Consider the following 12,321-nt stretch of genomic DNA (forward strand, 5'->3'; position numbering starts at 1 on the left):
CTTCGTTCAGGACATGATGCGGGGTTTCTTTGCGGGTTTAAAAGGGGATCCTGTTAAACCACCTTTCGAGCTACCGACTACTTTTGACAAATTTCCTCCGCACATAACTGCATATCCGTTTCCAGCAGCACCAAAGATACCTGGTACGCTAGGTACTTACAATGGTTTGTCCGATCCGGATGACTTTTTATAGCGCTTTGAGGGTGCAATGCGCACTCAAGGTTGGGTGGATCCGGTTGCGTGCCAAATATTTCCAATGACCTTGCAGGGCATTGCTCGCGAATGGTTCAATAAACTCCCGGCGGGCAGTATTGCCGGATTCATGGATCTGCGAACAAAGTTTTTATTGCAGTATCAGAATCAAAGACCACGCAAGCGCACTCACATTGAATGCCATGATATTACGCAGAAATCCAAGGAATCTTTGGGAGAGTATCTCACAAGGTATACTAATGAATGTTTGCGCATTCCAGATCTCAAGCCAGAACAACAGATATCAGGACTCATACATGGCATCAATTCAGAACGGCACCCAACGCTAGTCAAGCGTTTGCGTCATACGGTGCCAACAACTTACGCTGAGGCGCTTAAAGAATGTCACGATTATATGCGGAGTGGCGAAGATAACGATGTTCCCACAAGCAGCTCGCGAAATGAAAAAAAAGGATGATGATGACCGCTCACGAGATCAAAACCGCGGAAATAATTCTCGCGGGCGTTACCATAGTGGCGGTCCTATCAGAAGTGAAAAGGGGAGATCTAATGGCAATTATCGAAGCAATAATCAGCGCGGCATCAACAATCAGAACTATGCGCTTCTTAAAAGCTTATCCAAAACGCCCAAAGAAATTTTGGCGACGGAGCCAGTATGCGCGACCTTCGCGGTCCCAACTCCGCTTACAGAATTTGGTAAGCGGGATAAGACAAAGTATTGTGAATTTCACGATGATTACGGGCACGATACGAATAGGTGTAAAAACTTGATGGAACGGGTACTGGAGGCGCTCCGTGCGGGTAAGTTGGATCACCTCAAACCGCCAAAGAAAGATAAAGGGAAAGCCGCAGAAGAGGGGTCAAAAACTAAAACCTTCGCGTGGCAGAAAGTGGATAAGGCCAAAAATGCTGATTTAACCATTAACATGGTTGACGCAGAGAAATTAGGTCAGCGAAGAAAGTATAACGATCATCAGGATTGGGAACTTCTTCCAATCACTTTCCCTCCTGTGATGTCAATTGACAGGGTGAATGAACCTATCATTATCAAGTGCCGCATTCCTTCTTGCGGGGTGCAGGTCAAGCGCATGCATGTCGACACTGGGAGCGGCGTTGACATTATGTACGAGCATTGCTATCAATTTCTTCCCGAACACGTGAAGGCGCAGCTACGTCCGTCTGATATCACGCTGTCTGGTTTTTCCGGAGAAAGCTCATGGCCCGTGGGACGGATAGAGTTATTAATAGAGCTCGAAGATGACAAGAATCCGCAGTTAATAAGGAACGAATTAGTTGACTTTTATGTGGTTCGCTCGACTTCGCGATATAATGCGCTACTGGGAAGAAATTTCATACGGCGTTTTAACATCATACCTTCGGTAGTGCACGGTTTGATTAAGTTTCCTACTAAGGGAGGAGTTGCCACAATGGCGTCTCATCAAACGATTGAGATATGTGCGTCAGTTGTGCAAATTAACATCCCTAGCGTCGGGGAGCAGATTGCAAGCAGTGCGGTCATTGCTAATCGCTTGCATCCAGATAAGGGTATAAAAATCGGCGCAGGTTTATCAGCTGAAACCAAGGCTAAGTTACATGGTATATTGTCCGCAAACGCAGATGTTTTCGCATGGCGCGAATCAGATATGACAGGTGTCCCGCGGGACATTGCGGAACATAAATTGAATGTTAATCCATCGCTCACACCTGTTAGACAAAAGAAGCGGCATATGGCTTTAGACCGCAGTGATTGGCTATGCGCAGAAGTAGACAACCTTGTCAAAGCAAACATTCTACGCGAAGTGCGTTATCAAACATGGGTTGCCAATCCGGTGTTGGTGAAAAAGGCTGATGGTAACTGGCGAATGTGCGTTGATTTTAAAGACATTAACAAAGCATGTCCTAAAGACAATTACCCTCTCCCGGAGATAGACTGGAAGGTTGAATCTTTGTCTGGATTCAGATATAAGTGCTTTCTGGACGCATACAAAGGTTATCACCAAATTCTAATGGCTGCGGAAGACGAAGACAAGACTGCTTTTCATACGCCGCAGGGTATTTATTGTTACACAAAGATGCCTTTCGGCTTGAAGAACGCGGGCGCGACCTATCAGCGTGTAATTGACGCAGCATTCAAGCCTCAAATTGGCAGAAATCTTGAAGCGTATGTCGATGACTTGGTAATCAAAAGCAACACCGAAGAAGACATGCTCGCAGACATCCTAGAAACGTTTGCGTCTCTGCGAAGGATCAACATGAAGCTTAATCCGCTTAAATGTAGCTTTGGAGAGGAGGAAGGCAAGTTTCTAGGTCATGTGGTGACAGCGCGGGGTATCAAGGCTAATCCCAAAAAGATTGAAGCCATTGATAATTTACCATCTCCGAAAACAAAGAAAGATGTGCAGAGTCTCACTGGGAAGCTCGCAGCAATCACGCGGTTTTTGTCAAAAGCCGCAGAGCGTCAGCTACCATTCTTTAACACTTTGAAAAACTGTTTGAAGAAAAAGGATTTTGTCTGGACTCAGGAAGCAGAATCAGCCTTTCAGGAGATGAAAAAGGTGCTTGCAGAGTTACCAACACTTACTGCGCCAGTCCCTGGGGAGACGTTAACGCTGTACCTTGCGGCATCAAAGGAAGCAATCAGTTCAGTTCTCATCGCAGACCGCGAAAAGGTAACCTATCAATTTACTTGCATTATTTATTTCGCAGAACTTTAACGCTGAGGTTTTCTCAGACACAAATGCCGGTCTACTTCGTAAGCAAGACGCTGACATCAAGCGAAGTAAACTACTCGCCAATAGAGAAGCTAGTATATGCGCTTGTCCATACAGCGCGGCGTTTGCGCCGATACTTTCAAGCACATCCGATTGTGGTTCTAACTGATCAGCCAATCAAACAGGTTGGTACATGATTACTTTGCGGCAATGACCGGGGTTACCGCATTGACTAACGCAATCATTTTATTTCATTCAGGTACTGTACAAGCCCGAGATTTCTGGCCGAATGGCCAAGTGGGCAGTCGAATTGGTAGAACATGAAATAAACTTTTCTTCACGCAGTGCGGTTAAGGGTCAAATACTTGCTGACTACCTAGCAGAAATACCTGCGGATGTCGAAGCGTCAGCAGAACATCAAGATCCGCCCGCACCTGTTCTATCACCATGGGAATTATACACCGATGGTGCGTGTAGCGCATCTGGCGCAGGCGCAGGTGTAATTTTGACAGGTCCAGGCGGTGAGGAACATACGTACGCACTGCGGTTTAATTTTGCTGTCACAAACAATGAAGCAGAGTATGAGGCTCTGCTAGCAGGTATGCGCATCGCGCATAAGTTAAATGTTAAAATCTTGCACGCTTACGTGGATTCAAAGCTAGTATGCAATCAAGTCTGCGGAGACTTCGAAGCGCACGACATTGCTATGCAGCAATATTTATCGCTTGTTCATAATCTCGCTGACCAGTTCGAGGCTTTTCAAATCTCGCACGTAATGCGGGGGCAAAATAAGAAGGCGGATGCGCTAAGCAAACTAGCTGCCTTGGCTTTTGATCATATGGGTAAGAAAATTCTAATAGAGGAACTCAACGTAAAATCTATTGTCATGATGCCTCTAGTGGCACCGGTTGAGGAATCAAGCCCAACGTGGATGACGCCCATCATCGCTTTTTTACGGGACGGCACTTCACCCGCGGACTCCTCTGATGCGAAGAAAGTCCGCACAAAGGCACCGCTTTATGCCCTCGAGGGTGACGTCTTGTATCGAAGAAACTATTTGGGACCGCATTTAAGGTGCATAGGTCCGAAAGAGGCAGAGGAAGTTATACGCGAGGTGCATGAGGGTGCATGCGCCCTTCATTCGAGACACAGGTCCATTGTGTCAAAAATCATGCGGTTAGGTTATTATTGGCCTACTATGTACGCAGACACGGCGCGTATTGTCAAGCAATGCGAATCATGCCAAATACATGCACCTATCAGCAGGGCACCTGCGCATCCAATGATACCGGTCTCCTCACCATGGCCATTCTGCAAATGGGCGATCGACATAGTCGGACCATTCCCCAAAGGCCAAGGTAATATTGCCATTCATTTGCTAAATATGCTACTTACGTCATTATCTTACGCATACTCTGCACACGCAGGAAATGTCAAATTCTTAATTGTTGCAATCGATTACTTCACGAAGTGGGTCGAAGCGAAACCGCTGGCAACAATTTCAGGGAAAAGAGTGCGGAATTTTGTATGGGAAGACATTGTCTGTCGATTCGGCATACCCAATGAAATTGTTAGTGATAACGGTACACAATTTGCCGGTGATCCTTTTCGCAGTTGGTGTGCGGAGCTTAATATTAAGCAAACTTTTACTTCAGTTGCGCATCCGCAGGCGAATGGCAAGTGCGAAGTTACCAACCGAGATATAGTTGCTGGAATCAAGGCAAGGTTGGGTCATGACCGCGTTGGTTGGGTGGATGAGCTTCCAAAGGTTTTATGGGCGCATAGAACCACACCCAAAGCAAGCACCGGTGAGACTCCGTTTAGTTTGGTTTATGGGTCAGAAGCTGTTGTACCCGCAGAGATTGGGGTACCAACGTTCCGCATACAAAACTTTGATGAGCAAAATAACTCTGAAGCTCTGCGGGAAAATCTTAATCTGCTTGAAGAACGCAGACTCTCTGCGGCTATTAACGAAGCAAATAACAAGCAGAAAATCGCAAAGTATTACAATCAGCGTGTGCGTTCACGCACTTATAAGTGCGGTGATTTGGTTTGGCGCCAGAACGATGCAAGTCATGCGGAAGATACTGGGAAACTGGGACCTCGTTGGGAGGGCCCATACAGGGTAGCAAAAGCAAGCAACACCGGGGCATACCATCTAGAGACATTAGATGGCAAACCTGTGAAACGCACTTGGCATGCGACGTTATTGAAAAAATGTTACATGTAGCTAGATGGACTTGATCACTCCAATTTGTTTAGCACATTATTTTTTGTATTTTTCATCCTTTCGGATATGTCGCAGTTGTAATCATAATTAATGCCAAATAAAAATAATTACATGCGCATACTTTTGTTGTCCATTTATATTTTTTGTATGCGGTTCCTGCCTACTTAAGGGGTGTCCTCTAGCCCCCGTGCGGCAGAAGCCTGTTTGGTTACAAGGCTAGACAATAGCGGCAGGCGAAGGGAATTGGTTTTCCCTTAGCCAAGCGCCACGCAGACTAGATGGCTGCAAAGTCGACTTTAAAAAAAAAAAATACAAGCATTGGTTTGCTTGTGCGTAATCGCTCTCGCATTGGTTTGCTTGAGGAACTCCTAAGCATAAAAACATTGGTTTGTTTTTAGTTGCGTTTGCTTACCATACAACTAATAGTGCACCTCTAGTACATGACAAAGCAATAGCGCAGTAGCTTTTGAGTCTAAATTATTAAAGGTAAGTTAAAATATTGGTTTATTTTACGCAGTACCATCCGCATACGCATAAGTTGTGGTTAACTATGCGCATGCGCATGCGGTTCATAATTTTTTTTGATTCGCGATATATAAACAAGGACATCACGCATGCATAACAGACAAACATATATACACATCCAAATAAATTATTACATAAGTAATTGTTTCACATGCCTGCCCAACATGGGACTTAGGGCTCCAAAATACATTTACAATTACCTGCCTAAGATTAGGGCTTACGGCACAAACTACTCTAGTAATCCTCCTTCAAAAACCCATCAAGCGGCATCGTCGGGTCAGCCGCAAACGCATTGATCAAAGGGATAGGGATGGACTTGATTGCCTCTTCCGCCTCCAGCAGCGCCGCGGCCGTTCCCTCCTTTAATTTCTTTTGGACAATGTCGGGGAACGGTGGAGTTAGGCCGCATGCCTGGATCACTTCCCGCACAGCCTTGTTCACCTCATGGTCCTTGACCGCATCGACATAGGCATTAAACCGGTCGGACACGGGCTCGGAGTCCATCACTTTCTGCGCAATTGCGGGGAGAGCGGTGCGCAGCTTTGTCATATCTGCCTCGGCCAGCTCGCAGTTGGTAACCGCATCGTTCCTCTCCCTCGTCACCTTTTCCAACTCCAGCCTCACTCGCTCAGTTTCCCCCTTTGCCTGATCAACCGCACCCACAAGCTCTTGATTCTTTTTTCTTTCTTGAATCAAGAGGGTCTTGGTTTCGGCCGCAGTCAATTCAACAGCTTTGCGGGCCTCCTCAGCAGCGTCCCTGTCCTTCTTGACCTGATCTACACCCGCCTGCAGCAAACCCAACTCCACCTCTTTGCGCAGTGCAACATCGTATAGGCTGGAGGATCGACGGGCTTGATCCGCAAACATCCCAAAGAATACCAGCCCGTTCTGGACAAAGGCGTTGAGCGCCTGGTTAAACGGAACTCTGCTGGGAAGATTTGCTGCAAGAATGCAGATTGATCCGCAGCATTTTCTGCGGAGGACTGGCAAAGTTGGCGGAGGTTGGCAACACGGAAGCTGCCTTGCGGAGGAGGTAATGTAGACTCAGACTCGACGGGTATCGCCTTGTCTTTGGATGTGGCAGTGGCCTCCAGCTCGGGGTTGACCCGCGGTGTTGTTGGCGGCGTCTCCTCCACATGCTCTGCAAAATACTCAGATTAGTACGCAGATTTTTCTACGCGGTATACATGCGAAAAAATAAACGCTCACCAGTAATGGGGGGAGGTAGGTCTGCGGAACGCGGCTCGATGGCAACAAAATTGTCGTTGCGCATGTCCTCCAGCTGCTTAGGAGTCATCTTCTTCTTCTTCTGAGCCTCGGACGTCCCAGCCGCCTTGCGTTTATTGCCTGACTCCGCCGGCGTTTCCTCCACATGTTCGCTAGCAGCTGCCTGCTCTAGCTGTTTGTCCACATCCTGCTTGCGGAAAGAGATCCCAGCAATCTCCTCCGCGGTAAGCACCTTCTTCATCCTCATCTCTGCAAACAATAAACGCCTGCGTTAGAAAATATACAAAAATTTATGTAAGTACGCGTTTATGCTATTCCTACCCTTTCCATCGGGGCCAACTATGGCCGGCCGCACATCCTCCCAAGGCCAATACGCGGAGATCTTCCCCAACCGCAGCATAACATTACCATACGAACGGTGCACCAGTTGTGCGTTGACGCACTGCTTCAACAACTTTTTCTCCTCGTCATCCAACGCTGGCATCTTGTTCACATCTTTTTCTACCTTCTCGCACCAAATGAGCGTCTGCGGGAAGCCAGTGCCTACTACGGTCTGGTCGACGAAGAAAAAAGTTTCTTTCCAACTTCCCGCATTCGATTTCGGGGTTTTTGTGAAATTTTGGCGTGCGAAGAAGGTGAACCAAGATTTATGGTGGCTGGCTAAGCGGAATAGGTGGCAAAAAACCTTCACCAATGGTACTGTGTTGAGTGCAACACACCACATCTCGAATAGAACGATTTTGCCTATAGCATACGGGTGCAATTGCCCTAGCCCTACTTTGAAATGATCTAGTACGCCTAAAAAGAAGTCGGAGGGTGGAACCCTAAAATTACCATGCTTAAAAGCATGTTCGTAGATCGCCACCTTATTCTCTGGTGGCTGATGGTCTCGCTGGCTAGGCAGTGGTGGTACCGGATTGTAACCCGCTAGAGGGGGGTATTGCTTAACTAAGTGGTCGATGTTTTTCTGGCCTATGTTGGACTCTACATTCTCTACGAAAGTTTCATTAGCTTTGGTCATTTTTAGATGAATGGAGAACGACTGACCTTTAAATGACGATCGGAATATGACGGAGTTGATCGGAATTGATAGGATTTGGAGGCGAGAGCGTATTTGGGAAGCTTGACACCGGAAAAGTGAAAATGTGTGTGATTTGGGGCTATTTATAGGCAAGATTGGGGGAGCGTGGGTTGGAATGGTGTGATCGTGGCCATACACGTGTAATGCAATCGACGGGTAGCATTTGCTGATCGCGCGTGGTGTCAGTTAAGAATGATTACAAACACGCGCGTGGTTCGCACGCGCCTGCGGCACTGTTACTTTATGTCTTGTCAGCCGAATGGGCTTCCGCGATTGTGACAGGCATCGAGGCGCACGCGAGGACATTAAATGCTCGTCGTCCTTTTGTTTTCTCTTTTTCGCTTAATAGTTTGATATCATATGACTTGCGTCATATAACATCAAACTGGGGGGACTTAATGATACCGCAGCCCGCATGCGCATGTAACATACACACGGGCATGCGCTATGGTGCGTATGCGGGGTGCTCTCATGCGTCATGCGGCATGCGGATCCGTATCTGGTCCCTTTACGGCGGTTGCTTAGCTAACAAGCAAATATCTTTTCTATAATTATATCCGTGATTCGGGGGAGATGGTTATGGAAACGATTATCACTATCCTATGACGGTTCTAGAATTAGGGTTTGCCTATAAATACAAACCCTAATCGTCGTTAGCAACATACCACGTTACGTAGCCATCTTCTACCACACATCCTACGTAACTTACATCCTCTATCATCTTCTAAAGGTTAACAGGTTAGTTCTTTATTAACTGGTACCTACAACCTTGCTTGGGGCCTTCTGATCGACGGACGTCATCGAAGGTGGACTTAATCACTTGGCCACCCCGCCGACATCATCATGTCGGCCAGGGTTATTCACGGTAGCCGGACCGGAGAGCCACGTTCTAAGATCCTTAAACCCCTCCTTTACGTTGAGCAAGCATGTTAAGACCCCTCGGTTAAAATATGCATGATCAACTAGTGAAATGACCCGTGAAATCACGGGTTCGTTTAAATGAAACAGTTTAACGGTGTGTTTTATGTATTAAGTGAACGTAAATGCTAAAGTCATTTAGTTTAATGACCCGTGGAACCACATATTTCGACTAAGAAACTTATCATTGTTTTTACAAACGTATTGATATACTTAACTTAGTCAAAATAAGTGAATTACATTTATTCTCTCACCACTTACTTTCAATTTTGATCACAATTATTATTTTTCTTATCATAAAATTTATATTACAACATTTTATTGAGACATATATTTCGCATACATATGTAACGTAATTAATCCTGTAAAGAAAACCTATATTTGAATAATAATAATAATAATACTCCATCCGTCTGACTACAAGTATCCAGTTACTTTTTGCACAAAGTTTTAGAAAATTTCACTAAATTCATTCTCCACCAATCAGAAATCTTTCATCTCCAGAATAACCTCTTCTGATTGATTGAAATATATAGTTTCTATTAAAATCCTATAATGATGATGTCATTATTAGGCTATTTTCTTTGTTAAGAAAAAATCAAAAAATAAAAAGAAAAACAATAACGTTGTATATGTATGTAAATCAGTATTGTTATCTCATCATATTGTTGGTCAAAACAATTACTGAAGTGCTACTGGTGATGTGAGCAAAAGAAGTAAACAATTGTAATTAGTTAGATATACATATCAATTTTTTGACGAAACGTGATTTATAGTATCCATAGCCTATCAATTAAGAGAAATTAACAACAATAAAAAAAAATTCCAGTCGGCTAAAGATATATAAAGATAACTAATAGTGATCACATTATGTATTCTCACCTTATATTAACTTTATACCGTTGAGGAGAATTAGATGATTAGCATGTATCGATTATGGTAGTTAATATCATAGTACATAGCTCGGAGAAGAAGAAAAAGCAAGCATGAATAATTGCCGCTAAAAAAATTAGGGCATAAAGACGAATCACATTAAGAGTGAATAAATAAGTAAATATGATGAGTTTGTATGTCTAAAATGGGCTCATATGATATAATCATATTTAAGTGGGTAAATATGTTATTATTAAATTTAAAAAGGGTATATATGATAAAAAACTTAAATAAATAATAAAATATTTAATTAATGTTAATGACATCATGAAGATGACTTAAATTTTTTTCTTTTTATTTTTGATTTTTTCTTAACAAATAAAATAGTTTAATAATGACATCATCATTATAGGATTTTAATAGAAACTATAGATATAATTCTCCTTATTTTTACCGAAAAAAGTAACAATATATTGATATAAACAATACTATAAGAGAAACAAAAAGTCGTATATACATCTTTTTTTTTCTTCCGAATGACATAAGCATGCTCCTTTTGTCTTTTTGAAGTCGTCCAAGCATCCAACCAAGCGATCCATAAGGACCACGACTCAATAGAAGAAAGACCCACATTAGTCCATATTTGAATCCTTGACCACACTTGTGAAAGGACCCGTCCTAATCCATCCGGACAAAGTCCATATCGATTACAAACGATTCACAATAGTTGGTTACATCGCGAGGTACTTGACCTCTATATGATACATTTTACAAACATTGCATTCGTTTTTAAAAGACAAACTTGATTTATATCGAAAATTGATGACATGCAAATCATTTCATAATATATTCAACTATAATTGTCTAAATAATAATCTTGATGAACCCGACGAATCGAATGCAACATCTTTTGAAATATGTCATGAATGACTCAAAGTAATATCTTTTAAATGAGCAATTGCACAGCGGAAGACTTCTTTTATACCTGAGAATAAACATGCTTTCAAGTGTCAATCAAAAGGTTGGTGAGTTCATTAGTTTAGCATAAATAATCATTTCATATTTTTAATAGACCACAAGATTTCATATTTCCATTTCTCATAAACATACGTCCCATGCATAGAGACAAAAATATCATTCATATGGATTGAACACCTGGTAACCGACCTTAACAATATGCATATTAGAATATCCCCATCATTCCGGGATCCTCCTTCGGACATGATATAAGTATAAAGTACTAAAGCATCCGGTACTTTGGATGGGGCTTGTTGGGCCCGATAGATCTATCTTTAGAGTTCGCGTCAATTAAGGTGTCTGTTCCCTAATTCTTAGATTACCAGACTTAATAAAAAGGGGCATATTCGATTTCGATCATTCAACCATATAATGTAGTTTCAATTACTTGTGTCTATTTCGTAAAACAGTTATAAAAATTGCGTATGTATTCTCAGCCTCAAAAATATATGTTGCAAAAGCATTTAAAAGGGGGTTAATGAAACTCACGCATATAAATATTGTAAAACAGTTAATAAAGCATTTGCATGTATTCTCAGCCCAAAAACGTAAAGAGTAAAAAGGGCAAATGAAACTCACGCATATAAATATTGTAAAACAGTTAATAAAGCATTTGCATGTATTCTCAGCCCAAAAATGTAAAGAGTAAAAGGGGCAAATGAAACTCACGCATATAAATATTGTAAAACAGTTAATAAAGCATTTGCATGTATTCTCAGCCCAAAAATGTAAAGAGTAAAAGGGGCAAATGAAACTCACGCATATAAATATTGTAAAACAGTTAATAAAGCATTTGCATGTATTCTCAGCCCAAAAATGTAAAGAGTAAAAGGGGCAAATGAAACTCACCTATTGTATTTTGTAGTAAAAATACATATAACATCATTGAACAAGTATAGGGTTGGCCTCGGATTCACGAACCTATTATTCAATCATGTATATTAATACATATAATAACATGTAATAGTAATCAAGCTAGTTTATGTGTATTACTTATATAATTTAGTAATATATTTGTTATTTCAAAGATTACACACACACACACACACACACACACACACACACACATATATATATATATATATATATATATATATATATATATATATATATATATATATATATATATATATATATATATATATATATATATATATATATATTGTATTTTAATATTCATTCATATAGTTATACTAATATATATATCTCTATATGATTAGTATTATATTGTTAAATCAAAATTTGTTTGTGTAAATATTTATGTAAACAATGTTATTAGGTTTCATATATAATGTATATGTAATATTAATATAATATATGTAGTAAATATATTTTTTATATATACAAAATATTTATTTGTTAAAATGATGGTTTTGAGAATAATGATTTACTAATAATGATAATACTAATAATAATAAAAATGATACTAATACTAATGTTAATGAAAATAATATAAATTTGTATTGTTTTTAAGATAATAATAATAATAATAATTTTAACAACAATAATACTAATAATTTTCAAAA

The 12,321-nt window shown here is 41.5% G+C and overlaps 1 protein-coding gene across 1 annotated transcript; it reads right to left on the reverse strand.

Annotated features, from left to right (window-relative positions):
• Window positions 1–1,651: 1,651 nt before the first annotated feature.
• LOC139870055 (uncharacterized) lies at window positions 1,652–7,535 on the reverse strand. Its single transcript, XM_071857908.1, has 3 exons — window positions 7,228–7,535; window positions 6,889–7,155; window positions 1,652–1,785 (listed from the first exon to the last, which is right to left on the reverse strand). The coding sequence occupies exons 1-3, from the start codon at window positions 7,388–7,390 to the stop codon at window positions 1,652–1,654; spliced, it is 564 nt and encodes a 187-aa protein (XP_071714009.1). The 5' UTR covers window positions 7,391–7,535.
• Window positions 7,536–12,321: the final 4,786 nt, after the last annotated feature.

The sequence above is a fragment of the Rutidosis leptorrhynchoides genome, chromosome 10 (genome assembly GCF_046630445.1).
Source record: "Rutidosis leptorrhynchoides isolate AG116_Rl617_1_P2 chromosome 10, CSIRO_AGI_Rlap_v1, whole genome shotgun sequence".
NCBI classification, from domain to species: Eukaryota; Viridiplantae; Streptophyta; class Magnoliopsida; order Asterales; family Asteraceae; genus Rutidosis; species Rutidosis leptorrhynchoides.